Below are 25,352 nucleotides of genomic sequence, written 5' to 3'. Positions count from 1 at the left end.
ATCTATTGGCCATATTAAAAACAAAATATTTTATTTACTTATTTGAGAGAAAGAGGCAGATAGAGAGAAAGAGAGAGAGAATGGGTGTGCCAGGGCCTCTAGCCACTGCACATGAACTCCAGATATATGCTTCTCCTTGTGCATCTGGCTTTATGTGGGTGCTGGGGAATAGAACCTGGGTCCTTTGGCTTTGCTAACAAGTGCCTTAACCACTAAGCCATCTCAGCAGCCCCAGGTCTATCACTGTTAAGAAATGGAGCCAGGCGTGGTGGCTCATGCCTTTAATCCCAGCACTCGGGAGGCAGAGGTGGGAGGATCGCCGTGAGTTCGAGGCCACCCTGAGACTCCATAGTGAATTCCAGGTCAGCCTGGGCTACAGTGAGACCCTACCTTTAAAAACCAAAAAAAAAAAAAAAAAAAAAAAAAAAAGAAATGGAGAGGGAGAGAGAGAGAAAGGGAAAGAGTGAGTATATCAGAGTCTCTTGCCACCGCAAACAAACTGTGAATGCAAGGCAACTTTGTGTGTCTGCCTGCTGGGGAATTGAACCCTGGCCATCAGGCTTTGCAAACAAACACCTTGAACTCCTGAGCCATTGCTCCAGCCCGTGCTTGCTTTTTAAATCAAGTTTGATGGCCCTTTTTCCTACTCTTAGATCATGTAGACAACTTATGTTTCTGATTTTTGTCACTCGTTGTTGATTTTTGTGTGATACAGGAGTCCGGTCACTTTTCCCCCACCCAGAGACCCTGTTTTCTCAGCACCATTTGTCTTCCCTTTTCATTGTGTTTCTTGGCCTTATCTATCTGCCTGTTTCCTGCCCTTGGCCTATGCATTTCACTGTTGTCCAGATATCCCACCATGAGTGTGTGTGTGTGTGTGTGTGTGAGAGAGAGAGAGAGAGAGAGAGAGGGAGAGAGAGCCAGAATCCTTCCTCATGAATTCACTCAACTTTATAAACACACACACACACATAGAGAGAGAGAAAGATAGAGAGAGTCTGTCTCTTTCATTGGCTTGAAACTCACCTAATTAGGCTAAACTAGCTTGGCAGCAAATTCTGGAGTTTCTCCTGTCTTCAGCTCCCCAGAGCTGAGATTATAGGATGGCGCTACCACACCCGGCTCTTCCGTGTGTGCTGTGGATGTGATCTCAGGGTCCCATTCTTGTGTGACACACACTTTATCCTCTGAGCCCTTTCTCCAAGCCTTCCTCCAGGAAACTTAAAACAAATGAATGTTCTTTTTTATCAGCTGTATTTCATCTATCTATCTATCTATCTATCTATCTATCTATCTATCTATCTATCTATCTATATCCATCCATCCATGTATGTATGTATGTATGTATGTATGTATGTATGTATCTATCTATCTATCTATCTATCTATCTATCTATCTATCTATCTATGTATCTGAGAGAGATTATCTAATACCCTGAATCTTCTCACTGCTATGACAAGAGCAACTTGAAGGGTGATGGATTGATTCTGGCTCACAGTTTCCATGCATAGCCAGGGAAGGCAGGTGACGTCCCGTCCTCAGTCAGAAAGCTCAAAGGTGACTACAGGTGTGCATTTTGCTTCTTCATCCCTGCCCCCGTCCTGAGCCTTCTTTCCTTTTTTCTTTCCATTTTTTTTTTGTTCGTTTTTTATTTATTTATTTGAGAGCAACAGACATAGAGAGAAAGACAGATAGAGGGAGAGAGAGGGAATGGGTGCGCCAGGGCTTCCAGCCTCTGCAAACGAACTCCAGACGCGTGCGCCCCCTTGTGCATCTGGCTAACGTGGGACCTGGGGAACCGAGCCTCGAACCGGGGTCCTTAGGCTTCACAGGCAAGTGCTTAACCGCTAAGCCATCTCTCCAGCCCTTTTCTTTCCATTTTAAAACCCAAACCCATGGGCTGGAGCTGCCCACATTCAGGGTGGGCCTTTCCTCCTCAGGTGTAAACCTCTGGTTAAACACCCTCACAGACATAACCCACAGGCGTGGCTCCTAGGGGATCCCAAATACAGCCAAGTTGACCAGATGCGCCATCACCGTCACATCAGTTGAATCCCGCATGTTAAGTCAGCTTCCAGGATCATCCACTCTGTCAAAACTGACGGAACGTCTTTTCTTTTTAAAGGCTGCGTGGTCTCACTGTGCCCACCACGTTTTCTATTCATTCATCTCTTGAAGGATGTGTAGGTGGATTCCTTTCTGGGCTCCTGCAGGGGAAATGGAAGTGCAACAGACTGACTTCGTTTCTTTCAGATACATTTCCAGCGGCCTGCCCAGCAGTTGTTTGTGGGCGGTGACACAGTTCATTCCGAAAGCTAAAGGAGAACCAGGCCTGGGCACATCTGGGCGTTCACCACCTCACTGGCCTGCACGAATCTGTTGAGGTTAAAGGACACATGGGCATTTTGGGGCTGGGGCCACAGAGCCTCGGGTTTCCATCTTTGTCTGGGCTGCTGATGACGTTACGTGACCGGCGGTATTTTCCTGACTCCTTTGCTGACATATCTGTGTGGCTTTAGCCTTGGCTTCCTGTCAGATTCTGGCCCTGACAGGACCCTCTCCCCACGCAGTTACCGTGATAAGTCCAGCACATTTGTCCATCTCTAGTGATGGTCAGCTAACTGTACCTGGCCAATGGAATGAGCATCTGTATGAAGTCCAGTCCTTTGGACACAAGAGTTGTTTACTCGCCTCCTAAGATCTATTTCTTTTCTACTTCCAGCTCTTTGAAGGTCTGAAGGCCTTTCGAGGAGTCGATAATAAAATTAGACTTTTTCGACCAGACCTCAACATGAGCAGAATGTGCCGATCTGCTGTAAGAGCGACATTGCCGGTCAGTAAATCTTGGAATTTCTTTTGTGTTCTTTTTATATTTTAATTTTTTTTGTTCATTCTTATTTATTTATTTGAGAGTGACAGAAAGAAAGAGGCAGACAGAGAGAGAGAGAGAGAAAATGGGTGCGCCAGGGCATCCAGCCACTGCAAAGGAACTCCAGACGCATGTGCCCCCTTGTGCATCTGGCTAACGTGGGTCCTGGGGAATCGAGCCTCGAGCCAGGGTTCTTAAGCTTCACAGGCAAGCGCTTAACCACTAAGCCATCTCTCCAGCCCTGTGTTCCTTTAAAAAAAAAAAAAAAAGATTTAGTTTTATTTATTTATTTGTTTATTAGAGATGCAGAGAGAGATAGAGATAGAGATAGAGGGAGAATGGGTGCGGCAGGGCCTCTAGCCACTGCAAATGAACTCCAGACGCATGCACCACTGTGTGCATCTGGCTTACTTGGGACCTGGAGAATCGAACCTGGGTCCTTAGGCTTCACAGGCATCTGCCTTAACCACTAAGCCATCTCTCCAGCCCTGTTCCTTTTTAATTTAATGGACTATTCTGGAAAAAAAAAAAAAATCACACGTGGGTGTGGCAGCTTCCTTCTCACAACTAGATAAGATACCCCACTGGAAGCAGCTTGTGGATGGAAAGGATTTATTTTGGCTTACAGTTTCCTGGGGGGGGGGGGGGGGCGGGGTCCATCGTGGGGAAAGCCTGGCTGAGCAGACAACTGTGTCACATCTTGTCACAACAGCCGGGAGGAAGCCGAAAGAGCGAGCTCCGAGCACTGGCCAGGGGGCTGGACTATAGAGTCCCAAGGCCTGGTCAAGTGACACACCTCCTCCCTCAAGACTCCACTCTCCATGGCTCCACCAGCTGGGGGCCAAGTGTGAGGCTTAGTCACAAACACCTGGGGTTATGGGGACATTTTCATGTTAAAACTACAGCACTGAATAATTATATCAAATTCCAAACTGGTGGTTTGAATGTGAATATATGCCCTCCATAACCCGAGGTACTTTTTATTTATTTATTTAAGAGAGAGAGGAAAAAGGTAAATAGAAAGAGAGAACGGGCATACTAGGCCTCCGGCCACTGCAAATGAACTCCAGATGCATGTGGCCCCTTGTGCATCTGGCTTATGTGGGTCCTGAAGAATCGAACCGGGGTCCTTAGGCTTCGCAGGCAAATGCCTTAACTGCTAAGCCATTTCCCTAGCCCTACCTGAGGTATTTTTAAAAAAATATATATTTATCTATCTATCTATCCATCCATCCATCCATCCATCCATCCATCCATCCATCCATCCATCCGGGAGAGAGAAAGGGATATATATATAGAGAGAGAATGGGCATGCCAGGGCCTCCGGCCACTGCAAACGAACTCCAGGTGCATGCACCTCCCTTGTGCATCTGGCTTATGTGGGTCTTGGAGAGTCAAACTGGGATCCTTTGGCTTTGCAGGCCAATGCCTTAACCACTAAGCCATCTCTCCAGCCCCCTGAGGTTTTTTTTTTTTTTTTTCCTCTTTTGGTTTTTCGAGATAGGGTCTCACTCTAGCCCAAGCTGACCTGGAATTCACTATGGAGTCTCAGGGTGGCCTCAAACTCACAGCGATCCTCCTATACCTCTGCCTCCCAAGTGCTGGGATTAAAGGTGTGCACCACCAAGTCTGACTATTTCTTGATTCTTCTTTTTAGTAAATTTATTTATTTTTATTATTGGCGCCTGGCTTCCCCTGTTTGATTTTTGATTAAGCTTGCAACTTATGTCTCTAGCAGATTGCTGGAGGAGATGTCATGAGGGTTGGATCTTGTAATCCAGCCCTAAGGCTTGGGAAGGGCAGTTTGAGCTCTGGCTGGTCCTGTTGGCTGGCTGTTTGACGGTGTCTGTCTGTGATGCATGTATGGAATGCGATGCATGGATGGAAGCGAGCCAGCTTTGCAACCACTGTTAGTGCCCCCCCCTGGAATCTGTAAGCCTGCAGTAAACCCTTTCCTCCCTTAAGCTGCTTCTGGTTAGATGTTTGTCACAGTGACTAAAGGTAACTAACACCGTACCAACCATAGGAATGTTGACGTACTTTGTATCTGATTTCGTTCAAGTTCATAAGAGTCCAAGGCAATCCTGGGGCCAGGTGGTAATCACATGGCATTTCTGCTCCTTCACGGGCGTGCAGGGCATTCACGCGTATGTGACCGAGAACAGGCTAAAGTAGGAAGAAAAAAAAAAAAGTCTCAAATTAGTGCAGGACTCGAAGGCCACATGAAGTGGTAATATTATTGGCAATAGAAAATGCAGTGTTGCAGGGCAGCCATGTGGGGGATCATTGACCTCCCTGCTTTGGACACTAGAAACTTAAAGATATCCAGTGATGTTATGAATGATCTTATTCCAAGTTTTGCTTCGAAGAAAGAAAAACTATGCGTGTCAAGATGATTTTGTGGGGTTGGGGAGATGGCTGTCTGGATACGGTACTTGTCCTGCAGGCATGAGAACAGTTGGATCCCCAGCTCTCAGGTCAAGCCCGATGCTGCGGTGGGTCCTGCGCCCAGCATGCCCCTGGTGAGAGGGGAGACAGGAGAATTCACTAGAAGCTCACAGGCCGGCTGGTCTGACCAACAGAGGGGTGCACGGTGACAGAGACCCAGCCTCAGATGAGGCACCCGCATTTATCCTGTGACTCCACACACGTGCCGTGGCGTGCACACACACACACACACACACACACAGTGGTTTTCATGGCTGTTGGGGCCCGGCCATAACACTGCTTGCTTTTGAGTAGAATTCATTATAAAACAGGTGAGGTTTCCACCCACTACATAGATAGATGGTGTCCCTTTCCTGATGTATGGGGACGCTGCTTTCCACACCCACCAGACGTTTCCCTTCTTCTGTGTATTCAGGTCGGGATCTGGATTAGCTACTTTTGCTCCTGTGACGAAATACCTGGTCCAAAGCAACGTAAGGGAAGAAGAGCTTTATTTTAGGTCACATTTCACCGTGGCAGGGGAGATGGTAAGAGCGTGGGCAGCTGGTCACATTGCATCCTTGGTCAGGAAGCAGGACGTGATAGATGCTGGTGCCCAGCTCACTTTTTCCTTCATATTCAGTCCAGGACCCCAGCTCATGGGATGGTTCTACCCCCGTTCAGGATGTGTCTTCCTACCTCAGTTTGCCTAATCTAGAAACTCCCTCAAAGACAGGCCCAGAGGTTTGTCTCATAGGTGATTCTATAACCATCACAGGAACCTAATCCAAGCAGTGTGTAGGCTAGCCTGAGGTCAATGACATCCGAGCTTCTGTTTGAGACGGGCAAACAGGTACAACATTCTGTGTGTTTAATCATAGCACACTGTCAAGCAGGCTTTTTTTTTTTTGAGTTTTTGATTTTTTGAGGTAAGATCTTGCTCAAGCTCAGGCTGCCCTGTATGCTCAGTATGCAGTAATATAGACTGATATAAGCCCTTGGTGGAGATATGTAAGTTCAATGCGTGGTAACATGTACTTGGTATAAGCTGTTTCTTGTTGGGGGATATGTGATCACTAATCTGCTGTTTTCTTTTTCATCTTCTGAAAAAATGGAATTCTTTACATTTTAAATAGGTCTCTTCCATCCATTTGTTTGCTTTCATTATTCATGTTTTATATCTTATGTAACAGTATTTTCTTAAAAAGGAATATTTCCTTGCCTAAAGACAGAGATGCTGTCTATTTTTAAATAAAAGTCATAATATTTTATGTTTTAGTATAAAATCCAATTATAATTGACTTGGAGTAAAATAGCTCACACGTCTGTTTTTAAACAGAGGTCATAGTACTTTATTATATTGGAGTACAATTGATTCAATTATAATTGATTTGGGGGTAGAACAAGAGGTCACAGGTGTCCAATCTTAATAAAAGTCACAATATTTTTGTTACATTTGAGGATGAAATTCAATTATAATTGATTCGTGGCTACGATAAGAGGTAAGGATCCGATTTCTTATCTTTTCCATGTAAATGATTCCATAATTTTAGGGGCGAAATCACAGAAACATACTTTTGTGTGGATTTTTTTCACGGGCACTGTTTCTGTTCTAAAGGATCAAAGCCTGTTAATTTGGACCCATTTATGCCTCATCTGGGAAGCGCATCCTGTCAGTTCTGCGGCGGTGACCCGAAATTGTCTATTCTGTTCTTGCAGATGTTCGACCAGGGAGAACTTCTAGAATGTATTCAGCGGCTGGTGCTGGTGGATCAAGAGTGGGTTCCCTATTCTCCCTCTGCCAGTCTGTACATCCGGCCCACGTTCGTCGGAATCGAGGTGCGGCCTGGCTCCCTTTTGCGTGAAAGTATTCTAGGCACCGGTGGTGGTGGTGGTGGATCATGTCCAGCGAGCTCAGTGGTCACAGAGAGTTCATCTGTGAGTGAGTGAGAGAGAGAGACTCTAGCAACTTTGTTGGCTATCTTCTGGTCAGTGACAAAAAGAGTGATCTTAGGCTGGAGAGATGGCTTAGCGGTTAAGCATTTGCCTGTGAAGCCTAAGGACCCTGTTTCGAGGCTCGGTTCCCCAGGTCCCACGTTAGCCAGATGCACAAGGGGGCGCACGCGTCTGGAGTTCGTTTGCAGTGGCTGGAGGCCCTGGCGCGCCCATTCTCTCTCTTTCTCTCTGCCTCTTTTTCTCTGTGTCTGTCGCTCTTAAATAAATAAGTAAAAATAAACAAGCAAACAAAAAAGAGTGATCTCCAAACAGCTTCCCAACTCCAGGGCTGAACTCCAGAGGGTGTTCAGATACAGGCATCAGTGGGTTGTGAGTAGTGGGGGGCGGGGCTGAGGAAGGGAGGCATGTCCAGGTCTTCTGGGGTGGCGGGGACCTAGCAACCCCAGAGCCGCCTTTCCTGTCCTGACGTCACTGGCGTCTTTAGGCCAGAGGTCAAGACCTCTAGGAGGACACACAATATGCAGACAGGTGTCAGCCTTTCTTTTTCTCGTTCCGTTCACTCTTCGAGACATCCATCAGTCGAGGTGCGGGGCCACTGTTTGCAGAGGTGCCCTTCAAATCCTTGATCATGCGTCGAAGCCAACCTGTTATCCCTCCCAGGACAGGGCTGTTGCCTATAGCAATGCCACCGAGTGGCCCACGCTATATTTCATTTGCCCAGCGGTGTCGTTTTATTTTTGCTGTTGTTTTGTTACGTGTTTTGAAACAGGGTCTCGTGTATCCCAGGCTGACCTCCAACACAGTGAAATCCTCCTGCCTCTGCCTCTCAAGTGCTACGATCACAGGCATGAGGCACCGCTCCTGCCTGTAAAGCCTTTTTCTATAAAGCACGACCTGGGCTGGAGAGATGGCTTAGTGGTTAAGCGCTTGCCTGTGAAGCCTAAGGACCCCGGTTCGAGGCTCGATTTCCCCAGGACCCACGTAAGCCAGATGTGCAGGGTGGCGCATGCATCTGGAGTTCATTTGCAGTGGCTGGAAGCCCTGGAGCACCCATTCTCTATCTGCCTCTTTCTCTGTCACTCTCAAATTAAAAAGAATGTCTTATTAAGACAGATGGTCTTTCCAAGCCTGGAGCAGAATGCAAGTCAAAGATAATCTTGTTCTTTTATTTTTGTTATTGTTGTTTATTTTTATTTATTTATTTAAGAGAGAGAGAGAGAGAGAGAGAGAGAATGAGAACACCAGGGCCTCCAGCCACTGCAAACGAACTCCAGATGCGTGCGCCCCCTTGTGCATCTGGCTAACGTGGGCCCTGGGGAATCGAGCCTCGAACCGGGGTCCTTAGGCTTCACAGGCAAGTGCTTAATGAGTAAGCCATCTCTCCAGCTCATAATCGTGTTCTTTGCAGAGTGTCCTGGGCAGTGAAATGTAGAGAAGTAAATGAGTAAAAGTAAGAAAGTCTGACTCTTTTTTAAAGTCTATGATTAACAAGCAAACCACACATGCAGGGCTGGAGAGCTGGCTTATTGGTGAAGGCACTTGCCTGCCAAGCCTAAGAACTCACGTTCAACTCTGTAGGTCCCATGTAAGACAGACAGACGCACAGGGATGCAAGCGCACAAGGTCACACATGCACGCTAGGTGGTGCTTGTGTCTGGAGTTCGTTTGCAGTGGCCGGAGGCCCTGGCATGCCCATTCTCTCTCTTTCTCCAATAAATAAATAAAAATAAAATATTTTTTTAAAAAACCATAACTGTCAACTTCCTAGGTTGTTATATGAGTTTTGTAAAGTACCTTGAAAGTCCCAATGTATAATAGTGAGTTATTTTTAAAATATTTTTGTTCATTTTATTTATTTATTTGAGAGAGAGAGAGAGAGAGAGAGAGAGAGAGAGAGAGAGAGAGAGAGAATGGGCGCGCCAGGGCTTCCAGCTTCTGCAAATGAACTCCAGATGCGTGTGCCCCCTTGTGCATCTGGCTAACGTGGGACCTGGGGAACCGGGCCTTGAACCGGGGTCCTTAGGCTTCACAGGCAAGTGCTTAACCGCTAAGCCATCTCTCCAGTCCGTGAGTTATTTTTAAATCTTTCTCCAGGCTCCTTGTTTTTGCATTTTTGTGATTTTCAAGGCCCCATATGGACCCCTGGGGCCTCAGTCTTAAAGCCTCCCTCCCTCCCATCTTCATTCTGTATCGCTTCCTTTCATTTTAGATTTTATTTATGTATTTTCCCTCACGACGAGGTGTCGTCACATAGCGTCAAAATTGCTATGGAGCTGAGGCTGGCCGTGAACTACTCCCCAATTCCTGTCTCAGCCCCCCAAGAACTGGAATCAGTCTCTCCTCCCACGATGTAACCCCCTGTTTGGCAAGGGGTGGTGGGGTTGAAACGAGGGGCGAGGCGCTCCGGGGTGAATCTTCCTCTTCCGATCCCTGCTCTCCCCTGGCACGGTTCTTCTCAAGTTCCCCTGTTCTGCCTTCCAGGTCGGAATGCAGACTAATAGCATTTCTCAGCTCACTGACTCCTTTCTGCCACCCTTCAAATACCTTCTGACAGGCTTGCCTTTCCATGAAGGAATTTCTAACTGACCCAGAAAGTGGTGGTGAGTGTCAACTGTGAACTGTCCCTTTGATTCCTATCTTACTCAGGCTCGTCCTTTTATGCAAAATATACCTGGATTGTCTTATTGTGAGGCATTGCTTAGGAAGTAAAAAAGTCTTCACATACACACACATTCATATTTTCTTTATTTTATTTTTTTGTTTCATTTATTTATTTGAGAGTGACAGAGAGAACTATGGGGGGTGGGGAGAGAGAGAAAGCGAATGGGCGCGCCAGGGCCTCCAGCCACTGCAAAGGAACTCCAGACACATGCGCCCCCTTGTGCATCTGGCTAACGTGGGTCCTTAGGCTTCATAGGCAAGTGCTTAACCGCTAAGCCATCTCTCCAGCCCATGCTTTCTTGCAGGTATTTACGTATAAGCAAATTATCATCTGCAACCTCAAAGGTAATGTGGCCTCTGTTTTAAGAAACAATATTTGAGTCGGGTGTGGTGGTGCACCCCTTTAATCCCAGCACTTGAGAGGCTGAGGCAGGAGGATCCTAGTGAGTTTGATGCCAGCTTGGGCTGCAGACTGGATTCCAGTTCAGCCTTGGCTAGAGTAGTGAGACCCTGCCTCAAAAAAAAAAAAAAAAAAAAAAAAAACCCACAAAACAAGAAAAATAAAAAACAAACAAAAAATACCTGGAATTTTGTGCTCCTCACTTCATGGAGTTTAAAAAATAACCTTTCCCATTGTATATATGTTCAAATAACCTAAGATGCTAATAGAGAAGAATAAAAAGCTTTTCAAAAGTCGTCCTGCAATGGCTGGGACTGTTGCTCAGTGGTACAGCGTTTGCCCAGCCCTGGGCGCAGCCGCCAGCCCCCGTAAACCAGGCCGAATCCATCCAGGGACCTCACCTGTAATCTATCCCGGCACTGGCGAGGTAGTAGCAGGAGGGTTAGAAGTTCGAGGTCATCCTCAGCAGTAGAGAGAGTTTGAGGCAAGCTTGGGTTACATGAGACCTTGTCCCCCAAAATAAAATAAATAAAATTTTAAGAAGTGAAAAAGGATGATTCCCCCTCATCCCCAGAAGCCAATTTCACGCACGGAATGATTCCTGTTGTTTTCCATCTGGACTCTCAATACTGCCACCTGGTGGAATAAATGCAGGTTTAGTTGTCAAAGTCCAGGAAGGAAATGAATGAGTTGAATTTTTCCCCTTTGGTCCTGGGACTGAATTTCTAGCCTTGTTCATGCCAAACACACCCTCCGCAGTGTCGCGGCCTCCTCCACCCTGAACAGGGTAATTTTCCTTTGATTTTGTTTTAAATACATGCCAGTCATTCTTGTCAGAGGTAGTAAAATACTCTTAGGTGGTTTGTAAATGAGATATTTTACTCAGAAATTTAGAAGCTAGGTGGAATACTTAGGTGATTCCCAGTAGCTATACTGAACCTCTAAATTATGTTTAACTCCTTTTTTTTTTTTTTTACATTTTATTTTATTTTTTAAGAATCTATCTGAGAGTGTGTGTACATGTGGGTGCACCAGGGCCCGTTGCCACTGCAGATGAACCCCAGACGCATGCGCCACTTTGTGCATCTGGCTCCTCTATGTGGGTACTGGGGAATTGAACCGCAGGCTGGAGACTTTACAAGCGAGGTCCTTTAGCCACTGAGCCATCTCCCCTGTCCTCTCTTTTTCTACTCTGTGTGTGTGTGTGTGTGTGTGTGTGTGTGTGTGCACGCACACATGTGTGTGTGCGCATGTGTACCATCGGGTGCAGGGGGAGGTCAGAACACAACATCAAGGTGTTTATTCTCTTCATTTTCTTTCCTGGAGACAGGGTCTCTCTTCTTGTTTTCCTACTGCGCGAACCATTTTGGCTGGGCCCCTAGCTTCCAGATCCTCCTGGCTCCACCTCCCATTGCCCTAGGCTCTCGGGGCATCGCGACTCCTGTGCACTCTCGGCCTAGCTTTACATGAGTGCTGCGGGAGTGAACTTGGGCAGACGGGCTTGCGAGCAAGGGTCTTCAACCACGGCGCCATCTCCCCAGCCCGCTTCTCAGTTCCTTATCAGCAGAGTTAATAAAAAAAACAAACAAGGGCTGGAGAGATGGCTTAGCGGTTAAGCGTTTGCCTGTGAAGCCTAAGGACCCCGGTTCGAGGCTCGGTTCCCCAGGTCCCACGTTAGCCAGATGCACAAGGGGGCGCACGCGTCTGGAGTTCGTTTGCAGAGGCTGGAAGCCCTGGCGCGCCCATTCTCTCTCTCTCCCTCTATCTGTCTTTCTCTCTGTGTCTGTCGCTCTCAAATAAATAAATAAATAATTTAAAAAAAAAAAGAGTGGGAGCATGAGAGTCACCCTGAAAATGATAGTGTAATGAAGCCAAGGTCCTTTTTAGCTTGCAGACCCTTCCTGGGTGATTCTGTGTGGCAATTGGGAGGTTCCCCGGAGCCTTAGTTTCTGATATATGAAGAACAATCCGTCTGTAGCCTCAAGGTCATCTGCCCACCCAGGGGCATTCTGACCTGAGGAGACAGACAGATGCAGTCCTTTTGCCTTGAATTGCTCTTATGTAACTCCCTGCCCGATCGGGAGGCAGGGCCACGCGTGCAGCTGCCATCTCCTTGGTTACCTCACGTCCAGCTCCTTGTCCAGCCACTCCAGTGTCATTGTACCTTCAAGACTCCTAGTAAATAAAAAGTTCAGTGATCAGATCGTCAAGGTGCATCAAAGCCAGGTCACCTTCCCAAACAGCGAGACGCAACGTAGGGGCAGGCCCTGCGTCCTGGCTCTCCTTGTGGGTTGGGGGTGGATTCTGAATTTCCTCTGAGCTCCTCAGTGATGAACAGACACCCACTGGCCGAAGGTGGCCCCTTGTACTGCTTGCAGACCCATTTCTCGACGTCAGTCACCCTTTGTCCATCATCGGTTTGTTCGGGGACACAGCCCTGCTTGATTCTCTGCTGGAGGGCCCTGATGGGGGCGGTCAACTTTTCATACACACATGAGCACTTTATTTCTCTTTTTCTTTTTTTAGTTTTTCCAGGAAGGGTCTCACTCTAGCCCAGGCTGACCTGGAATTCACTATGGAGTCTCAGGGTGGCCTCGAACTCATGGCGATCCTCCTACCTCTGCCTCCCGAGTGCTGGGATTAAAGGCGTGCGCCACCATGCCCAACTATTTCTTGATTCTTCTTTTTTGTAAATTGATTTATTTTTATTACTGACAACTTCCATAATTATAGACAATAAACCATGATAATTCCACCCCTCCTCACTTTCCCTTTCATAACTCCACTCTCCATCATATTCAGTCAGTCTCTTTTATTTATTTTAAAAAATATTTTATTTTTATTTATTTATTTATTACAGCGTATGTGTAAGAGAGAGAGAGAGAATGAGAATGGGCGTACCAGGGTTTCTAGACACTGCAGACGAACTCCAGACACATGCACCACTATGAGCATCTGGCTTATGAGGGACCTGGAGAATTGAACCTGGGTCCTTAGGCTTTGTAGGTATGCGACTTAACCATTAAGCCATCTCTCCAGCCCCAGTCTCTCTTATTTTTATGTTGTCATCTTTTCCTCCTGTTACGATGGTCTTGTGTAGGTAGTGTCAGGCTATTTTGTGTGTGGAGGAGCACGTTGTAAGGAGTCCTACCCTTCCTTTGGCTCTTACATTCTTTCCGCCACCTCTTCCACAGCGGAGCCTGAGCCTTGGAAGGTGTGATCGAGATGTCTCAGTGCTGAGCGCTCCTCTTCCCAGCATCGTGGTGCCTTTTGAGTCATCCCAGAGGCTGCTGCTATTTCTTGGTTCTTTTTTTTTTTTTTTAAGAGATATTTGTTCATTTTTTATTTATTTATTTGAGAGCGACAGACACAGAGAGAAAGACAGATAGAGGGAAAGAGAGAGAATGGGTGCACCAGGGCTTCCAGCCTCTGCAGACGAACTCCAGACGCGTGCGCCCCCTTGTGCATCTGGCTAACGTGGGACCTGGGGAACCGAGCCTCGAACCGGGGTCCTTAGGCTTCACAGGCAAGCGCTTAACCGCTAAGCCATCTCTCCAGCCCTATTTCTTGGTTCTTTTTTTTTTTTAAATTTTTTTTTATTAACATTTTCCATGATTATAAAATATATCCCATGGTAAATCCCTCCCTCCCCACCCCCACACTTTCCCATTTGAAATTCCATTCTCCATCATATTACCTCCCCATTACAATCATTGTAATTACATATGTATAATATCAACCTATTAAGTATCCTCCTCCCTTCCTTTCTCCACCCTTTATGTCTCCTTTTCAACTTACTGGCCTCTGCTACTAAGTATTTTCATTCTCACGCAGAAGCCCAGTCATCTGTAGCTAGGATCCACATATGAGAGAGAACAGCGCTTGGCTTTCTGGGTCTGGGTTACCTCACTTAGTATAATCCTTTCCAGGCATTTCTTGGTTCTTGACCACATGCATGTGGCATGGCGGGCCCAGGAGGTGGTGGCACAATGTGTCGTAAACACAAGCATAATGGAGATTTAGATACGTGTCGTCAGTTTTCAGCTTGTTATATCACTGCGGGGCGCATGATAGTCTAGACAGGTCGCCTCCTCTTTCATTGCCACTGATCATGTGACACTTGCCCACCTCCGTGCGAAGGCTGACCGCCAGTGGGTGCTACATAAAGAAGATGATGATGTTGAGGAGGAGGAGGAGCATGACTTTCTCTCTGGGTTCTTGCATTGCACATCTCAGCGGGACTTTTTGTTATCACAATACAGAAACTTTCCGGGCGTGGTGGCGCATGCCTTTAATCCCAGCACTTGGGAGGCAGAGGTAGGAGGATCACCATGAGTTCGATGCCAGCCTGAGACTACATAGTGAATTCCAGGTCAGCCTGGGCTAGAGTGAAACACTGCCTTGAAAAACAACAACAACAACAACAAAAAATAATAGATGAACTGGAGCTGTGATTGGTGGCTCACACCTGTAATTTCAGCACTGGGGAGACCGAGGTGGGAGAATCCAAGGATATTTGAGACCAGTGAGTAGCCTGGGCTACAAAGTGAGTTCTAGGTCAGCCCAGACTAGAGTGAGACCCTAGCTTAAAAAAATAAGAAAATGGGCCGGAGATACGGCTTAGTGGTTAAGGCGCTTGCTGCAAAGCCAAAGGACCCAGGTTTGATTCCTTAGGACTCAGGTAAGCCAGATGCACAAAGTGGTGCATGCATCTGGAGCTTGCTTGCAGCAGCTGGAGGCCCTGGCGTACACCCGTTCTCTCTTTCTCAAGTAAATAGATAAAATAAGAAAAGCAAGCAAAAAACCCACAAACTTTTAGGCTCTCAATTTTCTTTTGTAATAAATCATTGGACCCTACTTAACAGAAATTTATATATATATATATATATTTTATTTATTTGTGAACAGAGATAGATGAGAGAGAGAGAGAGAATATGAATGGGTGAACCAGGGCCTTTAGCCACTGCAAAGGAAACCCAGATGCATGTTTCACCTTGTGCATCCGGCTTTATATGGGTGCTGGGGAATTGAACTCTGGTCATTAGGTTTTGCAGGCAAGTGCCTTAACTGCTGAGCCATTTCTCCAGCCCCTTAACAGAAGTTTTTGTGCTGGGGGAATTTGTATGTATTTCCCCTCCCATTGCTGGCTTTAGATTTTGCAGCGTGTGGGAGAAAGTGTGTCTTCTGTCTTTGCCGAGTCACCTCTCCTCCATGTGGTTTCCTTGCGTTATTTGCACTCTCTGTTAAGTGACTCCGAGCAGGTGACACCCACCAGTGCTGAAGACCTTCGTGTAGCCTGCTGTGCTCCCTGCGTTTTGGGAAACCAGACAACTTGAAAAAAGCAAGTAGTTTATTTTACCTCCATTAACTAAAACCCTAGTAAACCCTAGTTGTTTTTTTTTTTTTTGTTTCTGTTTTCACTTCCCAGCCAATGCAAACTTGGAGGGTGTTACACAGCCTGCATTTATTATTACATTTCTTGCCGCTATGACAAACAACTTGTTAAAACTTCATTTAATCCCAGCACTTGGAAGGATGAGGTAGAAGGAACACTGAGTTCCAGGCCAGCCTAGGCAAGAGTGAGACCCTACATCAGAGAGAAAAACAAAAAAAAATTAGGTTGGAGAGATGGCTCAGCAGTTAAAGGCACTTGCTTACAAAACTTGACAGCTTTTAGGTTCAATTCCTCCAGTACCTACGTAAAGCCAGATGCACAAAGTGGCCCGCATATCTGGAGTTTGTTTGCAGCAAAGAGAAGCCTGGTGCACCCATTCTCTCTCTCAAATAAATAAATAGATATTTAAATCAAAACAACAACAGCAACAGGTAACGTAAAGAAGGGTTTATTCTGGTTCAGTTGGAGGACGTAGCCCATCACGGTGGGCAGGCACGGAGCTCCGGGTGCTGGCCACATTGCATCAGCATGCCTTCTTTTTATTCAGCCTTGGAACCTACTAGGATGGATCTTCCTTCCAAATTAACCTCATCTTGAAACTCATAGATACACCCAGACGTTTGTATCCTAGGTGATTCTAGATCCTGTCAAATTGACAAGCGGTGGGCTGAAGAGATGCCTTAGTGGTTAAGTGGCTTGCTTGTAAAGCCTAAGGACCCATCTTTGATTCCCCAGGACCCACGTAAGCCAGATGCACAAGGGGGTGCAAATGTCTGGAGTTCATTTGAAATGGTGACAGGCCCCTGGCGTGCCCATTCTCTATCTTCCTTTCTTTGTCTGTCAAACAAATAAAATAAAATAAAACATTAAAAAAAAATGCATCTCAGGCTGGAGTGATGGCTTAGCGGTAAAGGCATTTGCCTGCAAAGCCAAAGGACATAGGTTCAATTCCCCAGGACCTACGTAAGCCAGATGCACAAGGTGGCGCATGTATCTGGAGTTTGTTTGCAGCAGGTGAAGTCTCTGTCACACTTACTCTCTCCTTTCTCTCTCTCTGAAATGAATAATATAAGCCCCCCCCCCCAAAAAAAAAGCTGAAAAAAATACGCATCTCAAGTTGGGTGTGGTGGTGCACACCTTTAACCCCAGCACTCTGGAGGCTGAGGTAGAAGGGTGGTTGTGAGTTCAAGGCCAGCCTGGTCTACACTGAGACCCTATCTTGGGAAAAGACAAAAACAAACAAACAAAAACTATCGACAGCTGCAGCATCCACAGTGGACAAATTGCTTTTTCTCTAAAAATCCCAATTCAGAAGACAAGCCACCATGAAGCTTAAGTCCCCCAATTTTCAACCCTTAAAAGGCTTTGACTGGCTAGTCCCCTTCTGGGGGGTAGACACAGGGCTAGTGTAGACTTTTTTTTTTTTAATTAATTATTTATTTATTTGAGAGCGACAGACACAGAGAGAAAGACAGATAGAGGAAGAGAGAGAGAATGGACACGCCAGGGCTTCCAGCCTCTGCAAACGAACTCCAGACGCGTGCGCCCCCTTGTGCATCTGGCTAACGTGGGACCTGGGGAACCGAGCCTCGAACCGGGGTCCTTAGGCTTCACAGGCAAGCGCTTAACCGCTACGCCATCCCTCCAGCCCGCTAGTGTAGACTTTAAGGCGAGTGTCTAGGTTGTACGTCCCACGTGTGTGTTTTCTGTCTGTCACAGCCTTCTCTTGGAGTGAAGAAACCTACGAAAGCCCTGCTCTACGTCATCCTGAGCCCGGTGGGGCCTTATTTTTCCAGTGGAACCTTTAAGCCAGTGTCTCTGTGGGCCAATCCGAAGTACGTCAGAGCGTGGGAAGGTGGCACTGGAGACTGCAAGATGGGAGGGTAAGCCAGTGTGCGTGGCGGGGTGATCGCTTAGTAGCTGTCGCTCCCCTTCAGTCGGGACCTGTCTGATGGTCTTCAAGCATGCAGCTGTCCTCTCGGATGGGAGAGACGTGGGCCGGGATGCAGAAGAGGCGGGGGCTGCCTGAGTTAGATGCGAATGGCAACCGGGTTCTTGAGTGAAGTGGCCCGGGCTCCGTCCCCTTTGGCCCGCGGGCTGGTACTTGGCAGTGGAGCATCTGGCACTGGGATGGATCGGCGGTCACCGTTGGCCCCGAGTGGTTGTCTGGACGAGGGTGCAGCCACACCAGCTGCGACTGGCTGAGGGACAGTCTTGCTTTGGCTGTTAGGCCAGTCTCAGGCCATATGGAGGCTGGCAGGGAATAAAAGCATTTGAAAAAGTGCTGGCCAATTTCAGGGGCGGGCTTGGCCTCGAATTAGGAAGGCCTCGGGGATGGGGCTGGGGGCGATCGGAACAGCAGGGTGAGCTTCCACGGGCTCTCGGGGGCCGGCAGTGGTGACGGGCATCGTGCACCCGGGGTGGCGACAGGTCCCAGAAGGTGCCTCGGCAACCTAAGCCTCAGGAGGTTCAGGTCCGTGATCTGCTCTGAGTGAGTGAGGCAGGGTCACTGCATTTGACAGGCTTCCTCAAGTTCCCTGTGAACCCCACTTACAGGGGCAACTGCACTTCTCAGGGTGCGTGTAGAGGGTGGGCTGCTGCAGGGAGGTGTTCGCCCAGCGCCTCCAGTTCAGAGAAGCCTGGGGGTCCCTCCGTCTTTGTCTGCTCTAAGCTAGCTGCAGAGGAAGCCGGGCGCCGGCAGCGCTGCTGGGCTCTGAGTTCTAGTCTCTCTAGGCGAAAGCGAGGGGCAGAACCACTTGTGTAACAGGAAACCGGAGATCGTGCGGCTGGTCTCCGGGGGAAGCTAAGTCTCCCAGGCTGGCCTTGAACCCACAGTGTCTACCTGAACCTCCCAAGTGCTAGGATTAAAGGTGTGTGTCAGCACACCCAGTCAGGCCTAGTGTCCTAAGAAGGTAGTGGGTACCCAGATCCGACTCCCCAGAACCCATGTAAGCCAGATGCACAAGGTGGCTCATGCTTCTGGAATTTGTTTGCGTGCCTAGAGGCCCGGGTGTGCCCATTCTCTCTTGCAAATAAATAAATACAAAATACTTACAAAGCTTGAAAATAACGTACCTTTTTTTCCCCCAGTTTTTATTTTATTTTATTTTTTTAAATTTGAGAGTGACAAAGAAGTAGAGAGAGAGAGAGAGAGAGAGAGAGAGAGAGAGATACAGAGAGAATGGGCGCTCCAGGGCCTCCAGCCACTGCAGACGAACTCCAGATGCGTGCGCCCCCTTGTTCATCTGGCTAACGTGGGTCCTGGGGAACCGAGCCTCAAACCAGGGTCCTTAGGCTTCATAGGCAAGCGCCTAACCGCTGAGCCATCTCTCCAGCCCACCTTACCTTTCCTAAAGCCACCGAGCATTAAGAGAATCTTGCTCTTGTCCCACTTAAGTAGTTAGCCACATTTCTGAGACCTGCGATTTCTCCTTCTCTTCCCTCTCCCTCTCCCTCTTCTTCTTCTTCTTTTACTGCCAGTTTTTGTACATGTATGAGATGTCTTTTGATCATAATCACCTCCCATTGCTTTCTTTTTGCCCCCTCTCTCCCGCTGAGTCTTTTTCTCCCAACTAGTTTTTTTCTTTCCCTTGGTGTTTGTGTGTATATGCGTGTGTACATGCAGATGCGCCCATGCATGTGCATGTGTGTACCTGCGTGCGTAACACATCTGGGTAGATGCATGTCTGTACATGTGTGCATGCATGTGTGTACGTGTGTGTGTGTGTGTGTGTGTGTGCATGCGTGTGCTCACACCACTGAGCATGCTCGCTGGCATGAGCATGGGTCGAGGTAATTACCAGAGCGTATGCAACTCATGAGTGGCTCAGGAACTTCTCTCGACATTCAGTAGAGATCATGTCCGTTGGTAGCATTCATGCTGCACGGACACCTTGGCTGGGGGACGAGGTTAAATGAGGGCTGGGGAGATGGCTTAGTGGTTAAGGCGCTCGCCTGCAAAGCCTGAGGACCCAGGTTCGATTCCCCAATATGCAATGTAAAGCAGATGCACAGGTGACGCATGCATCTAAAGTTTGTTTGCAGTGGCTGGGGGCCTTGGTGTGCCCATTTCCTCTCTCTCTATCTTCCTCTTTCTCTCTCTTTCTCAAATAAATAAATAAATAAAAATAAACAAAAAAGAACATTAATAGCATGCACGTGTAAAAGCATTCATAGCATGTAGGTATGCTTTGTTTTTACAGATATCTTTAAAATACAGAATATAAAAATATCCCTGTGCATCCTGCCACAGTCAGTAGTTACTCTTGTGTCTAGGTATGACCTGTGTCATATGAGAGATGACAGACATTCTACCACCGCGCACCTGCGTCATTGTCAGCGTGGCTTCTTACTGGGTGGAGGGGGGGATCCCCGTCACATAGTTGTGTGGACCGGAGCACCCCATAGGCAACAGCAGGCAGTTATGAGCGGCAGTCCGAAACACGTGCCATCAACGGAACGTATGTGAGGGCTGAGGCGGGAAGACGTAGCACGTGTAATAGCCATGGCTGCACAGCCTCTCGGCTGTCATCGCTTTGGGGAGGTTTGGGGCAAGTGACCCTGTTTCTGTCGGCTTGGAGATTGGGTCTTGCTGCGTGGCAGGGTGGTGATACACACACTAACTTCTATCTCAGCATCCCACATTCTGGATTACCCGCATGCTCACCACCATGCCCAGCGCCAGCTTGTTTGGATCCTGACAGTGTCCCCCTTGTCTCTGGACAATTTCCTCTGAAGACATCGCCGAGTAACCACACAGTCGTTTGGTCTCAGTTGTCCCTTGTCTCTGGGCCGAGGCCTGTCTGTCACACTTGACCTGCGATCCTGTGCTGGTGCGGGGATGGAGCTGGCAAGTGGCAGGCGTCAAGGAGGCCAGTGCGAGAGGAGTGGAAGGAAGGTTCTTAGGCTGATCCCACCTGGAGTCCATTCTTGTTTATTTTTATTTATTTGAGAGTGCCAGAGAGAAAGAGAGAGAGAGGGAGAGAGGGAGAGGGAGAGAATGAGCGCGTCAGGGCCTCCAGCCACTGCAAATGAACTCCAGATGCGTGCGTCTCCTTGTTCATCTGGCTAACGTGGGTCCTGGGGAATCGAGTCTTGAACCAGGGTCCTTAGGCTTCACAGGCAAGTGCTTAACCGCTAAGCCATCTCTCCAGCCCTTGGTGTCCATTCTTGAGTGTATTTTTGTCTGTGAAAGGCTAGCATCTTTCTTTCTTTCTCCTTTTTTATTTTTTTTTTCTCTTGAGGTAGGGTCTGTAGCTCTGGCTGACCTGGAATTCACCATGTAGTCTCAGGGTGGCCTCGAACTCATGGCGATCCTCCTACCTCTGCCTCCTGAGTACTGGGATTGAGGCTGTGTACCACCACACCTTGCTTGTGCTAGCAAACTGAACTCAGGCCCTTGGCTTTGCAAGGAAGCACCTTAGTCCCTGAGCCATCGCTCCAGCCCTGTTCACCTTACATTGTTTTTTTTTTTTTTTTTTTTTCTGAGATAGGGTCTCACTCTAGCCCAGGCTGACCTGGAATTTACTATGGAGTCTCAGGGTGGCCTCGAACTCACGGCGATCCTCCTACCTCTGCCTCCCCAGTGCTGGGAGTAAAAGCGTGCATCACCATGCCCTGTTCTATCTTTTTTCAGTATATTAAAGGACATTTTACATATGAGATGCATGAGAGAAACCATTCACTGTAAGATGTAGCAAAATCTCACAGGTGTATTTACAATGAGAGTAAATACAACCAGAATTGACTTAAAAATTAATTATTTATCTGAGAGAGAGGAAGAGGCCCAGAGAAAGAGAGAATGGGTGCACCAGGGCCTCCAGCCACTGCAAACGCACTCCAGACGCACACGCCACCTTGTGCATCTGGCTTACGAGGGTTCTGGGGAATTGAACCTGGGTCCTTAGGCTTCACAAATAAGCACCTTAACTGCTAAGCCATCTCTCCAGCCCTTTTCTCACTCTAGCCCAAGCTTGCCTTGGACTCCCAGCAGTCCCCTTACCTCAGCTTCCCAAGTACTGATATTAAAGGCACACAGCACCATGCCCAGCTTCTTGACTTTTATTGTTTGGAAGACAGGCTCTCATTCTGTAGCCCAGGCCGGCCTGGAACTCACCGTGTAGCCCAGGCTGGTCTTGAACTGTGTGGTCCTTCTGCCTCAGCCTCCCAAGTAGCTGGAATTACAGGCCTGAGATACCAGACCTGGCTCAGAATTCAACTTTTAAATCGGAACGCACCCCACTGTGGGACCACCCTGTCCTCTTCATGAGTTTGCTTTCATGTCGTAGAATGTCTTAGAGACCCCGGACGTCTTAGAGCATGACATGTCGACCACATATGCACGAGTGAATGAAGCCTTGAAACTTTAGCGTGTGCGGGGGCGGGGCACCAACTGGGTGCCCCACAGTCACGGTCTGCGGGCCGTCTTTCCCTTGCCAGGAACTACGGTTCGTCTCTTCTGGCCCAGTGTGAGGCGCTGGAGAGCGGCTGCCAGCAGGTCCTGTGGCTGTATGGGAAGGATCACCAGATCACTGAAGTAGGAACCATGAATCTCTTTCTCTACTGGACCAATGAAGACGGAGGTAGGCCACGCTGCTGTCAATTGCATGTTGGTTTTCGGTCATTTTCAATGGGGCCCCGGGCTTGAAAATGACAAGGGCATGGGTGGTATTGATGTCAGTTTCTTCAAGGGAAGGCTTGGGGGCTCTGTTTTGCTTTCTTACTCTGCTTCATTTCAGATGTGCTAACTACCAAGATGTTAAATGATGACAGATGAAGGAATGTCAGTCCAGGAAGTGTCTCTTTTTCCCTGGTGTCTGGACACGCTGTGTGTCAAGATGGGGTGGGTTTGGGCAGTGGTCTCCCATCCTGTCCAGGGAAAGGATACAGGAAACAGTCTATGGATGCAGTAGGTAGGGGCTCCTTCCCTCCCTCACTTCTTCCTCTTTCTTATGGTGATTGTCTGGTCACTTGGGCTTTTGGTTTCCAGCGCCCAGTCCCAGGGGCAAGAGTGCACATCTAACCTATTCCTTTTGGTTCTGATGATGGTTAATTTAGCACATGAACTTTCTGTGCGATGGTGGCAAAACCCTGTTACTACGTCCCTGAGCCCTGAGACACAGTCCCTAGGGTGAGCTGGCACTTTGGGGAGGGTGGACAAGGCAATGAATTCTGCTGTCACTCAGTTCCCAACCCCACGGCCTTCTGGGCAGACTGTCCTTGGAGCTTTCTTCCTGTGTCAATAGGGTGAGTTCTTTCACATGCCCTATACCTTTGCTCACTAACCTCATTTTCAGTATAGATTTCCTTGAGCCCTTAGTCAAAAGATTCCTCCCGGGCTGGAGAGATGGCTTAGCAGTTAAGGCGCTTGCCTGCGAAGTCTAAGGACCCATGTTCAACTCTCCAGATCCCATGTAATCCAGACACACAAAGTGACACAAGCGTGCAAGCTCGCACATGCCTACAAGGTGGCGCACGCGTCTGGAGTTCTATTGCAGCGGCTGGAGGCCCTGATGCGACAATTCTCCCCTCCTCACCAATTTAAAATAGAAAAAAAGCCCAGTCTGTTGGGCTTGCTTCAAAAAGAAAAAAATTAATTAAAAGAAAAAAGATTCCTTCCTTATGAATAATGTCCCATGGGCTGGAGAGACGGCTTAGTGGTTAAGCGCTTGCCTGTGAAGCCTAAGGACCCCGGTTCGAGGCTCGATTCCCCAAGACCCACGTTAGCCAGATGCACAAGGGCGCGCACGCATCTGGAATTTGTCTGCAGTGGCTGGAAGCCCTGGCGCGCCCATTCTCTCTCTCTATCTGCCTCTTTCTCCATCTGTCGCTGTCAAAGAACTAAATAAAAATTAACCAAAAAATATTTAAAAACATACCGATCCATAACCCAACCCTATTAACTCAATAGCTTAGCCTGTCCCGGTTGTGATGTTTAGGGAGTCAAATCAGATTGGCTCGCTGAGCACAGAGCTGTAAACAGTGCCCTACGTTGTGGATGGCACAGGAACGTCCCCCACAGACGCATGTGCAGGAACCCTTGGCTCCGCAGCTGGTGCTGGCTGCTGTTTGGCAAGACGGAGCCTTCAGGAGGTGCAGCCTTGATGAATGAGGGAGTGAGTCACCGGGGTGTACCTTGCTCTCTTCCCTCTGTGGGTGTCACACGGCCAGCTGCTTCCTGCGTCTTCCGCCCTGCCTTCCCCCTGCTGGAGCCGTCAGCTGAAATCAACCCTTCCTTGGGTTGATTTCCCCCAGGTACTGATCACAGCGGCCAGTGAAGTCACTGTTACAGCATGGGTTCGCTGAACCGAGTGCAGATGGTGCCAGGGGGCCACCCTGTGCACACATGCCACCCTAACTTTCCTCTGGTGGTCGGCTTTGGTGAATCCTGCGGCCGCTTTTCTGGAGACCCCCCGCCCCTTGAACATGGACGCGGCGTCGCCGATGCGCGTGCGGGCTCTGTGTCTCTGCCGTGGCTCTCCTGAGCTCGCCCTGGCTCCTGGGGGCGTGTTGGTGGTTGCAGAGGAGAAAGGAATATTTCTCACCCAAATGTTGTCCCGTCATCGTCTCTGTCTGGCAATCAGGCGAGCAGATGTTCTGTTCCGTGACCTCAGGCTAGTGGCTGCAGTTCGGTGTTAAGCTCATTTCACAAAACAACCCTTGCACGTGGGAATGCCACTGTTTTCATTTTAACTACGTCACCTCAGAGCTTCGCAGCATTTAGGAAAGGTCCCCTGTGGGGGCACGGGAAGTGTGTGTGGTAACTATACACTCATATAATTTCTCTGCTTAGCTAACTTGCTGTCACAAAGCACGTTTATTTTGAGAACATCAACACTTCTAAACATGACAGAAGCAGCCTTAAGAACATTGCCAGGAACCGATGACTTTTTTTCCATAAAGCAGTTTTCAACAGATGATTTTCCAAAAAAACAAATCTTGAAAAAGAAATTGCTGTCTCTTAGCAAAGAGGATTTATTCATTCATTTTTTTTTTTTAATTTGAAAATACTTATTACGTACCGCTCTGGGCCAGGCATGGTGCCAAGTTCTGGACATACAAAGATGAATGTGGACAGAGCTCTGTTTCATAACCACCTTGGAGCTGGTGGGCCTCAAGACGCCCTGTTCCTAAGCCGAGCGCAGTGGCCTTGGTGTCTGGAACACTTGAGCTGTCGCGTCACTTTCATGGGGACACCACAGCTGTTCTTTTCTTCTGTAAAATAAGGATTTCGGGGCTGGAGAGATGGCACAGTGATGGAGGTGCTTGCCTGCAAAGCCTAATGACCCAGGTTCGATTCCCCAGAACCCATGTGAAGCCAGGTGCACAAAGTTGGGCATGTGTCTGTAGCTAGTAAGCAGCTGAAGGCCCGGGAGGGCCCATTCTCACTATCTCTCTCACTCTCACTGGTAAATAAATAAATAAAAATGTTTTTAAAAAAATAAGCGTTGCACTGGGTGAGCTCTACTTCTTAACTGCATCAGGGCACCCGAGCGAGTCCACAGCACCCAAGTAATTCTTTCAGAACTTTCCTACCCGGGGACACTTTCATGCATGCATGCTGAGTCCTCTGCAAGCAGGCGGTGGACAGTACCTGGGGCAGCTGTCATAAGGTTCAACATCTTTGTATGTTGATGGTTTGAGCA

The 25,352-nt window shown here is 48.1% G+C and overlaps 1 protein-coding gene across 3 annotated transcripts in view; it reads left to right on the top strand.

Moving 5' to 3' along the window:
* The window catches only part of Bcat1 (branched chain amino acid transaminase 1), an 87,736-nt gene that overhangs the window by 42,066 nt on the left and 20,318 nt on the right, over positions 1-25,352 (top strand). For all 3 annotated transcript variants that reach the window (XM_045139477.1, XM_045139478.1, XM_045139479.1), the window contains 4 exons: positions 2,723-2,833; positions 7,016-7,135; positions 17,428-17,591; positions 22,147-22,289. In XM_045139477.1, the coding sequence (XP_044995412.1) occupies positions 2,723-2,833; positions 7,016-7,135; positions 17,428-17,591; positions 22,147-22,289 (538 nt within the window). The remainder of the gene's footprint in view (positions 1-2,722; positions 2,834-7,015; positions 7,136-17,427; positions 17,592-22,146; positions 22,290-25,352) is intronic.

The sequence above is a fragment of the Jaculus jaculus genome, chromosome 22 (genome assembly GCF_020740685.1).
Source record: "Jaculus jaculus isolate mJacJac1 chromosome 22, mJacJac1.mat.Y.cur, whole genome shotgun sequence".
NCBI classification, from domain to species: domain Eukaryota; kingdom Metazoa; phylum Chordata; class Mammalia; order Rodentia; family Dipodidae; genus Jaculus; species Jaculus jaculus.
This window is presented reverse-complemented; position numbering and strand designations above follow the sequence as displayed.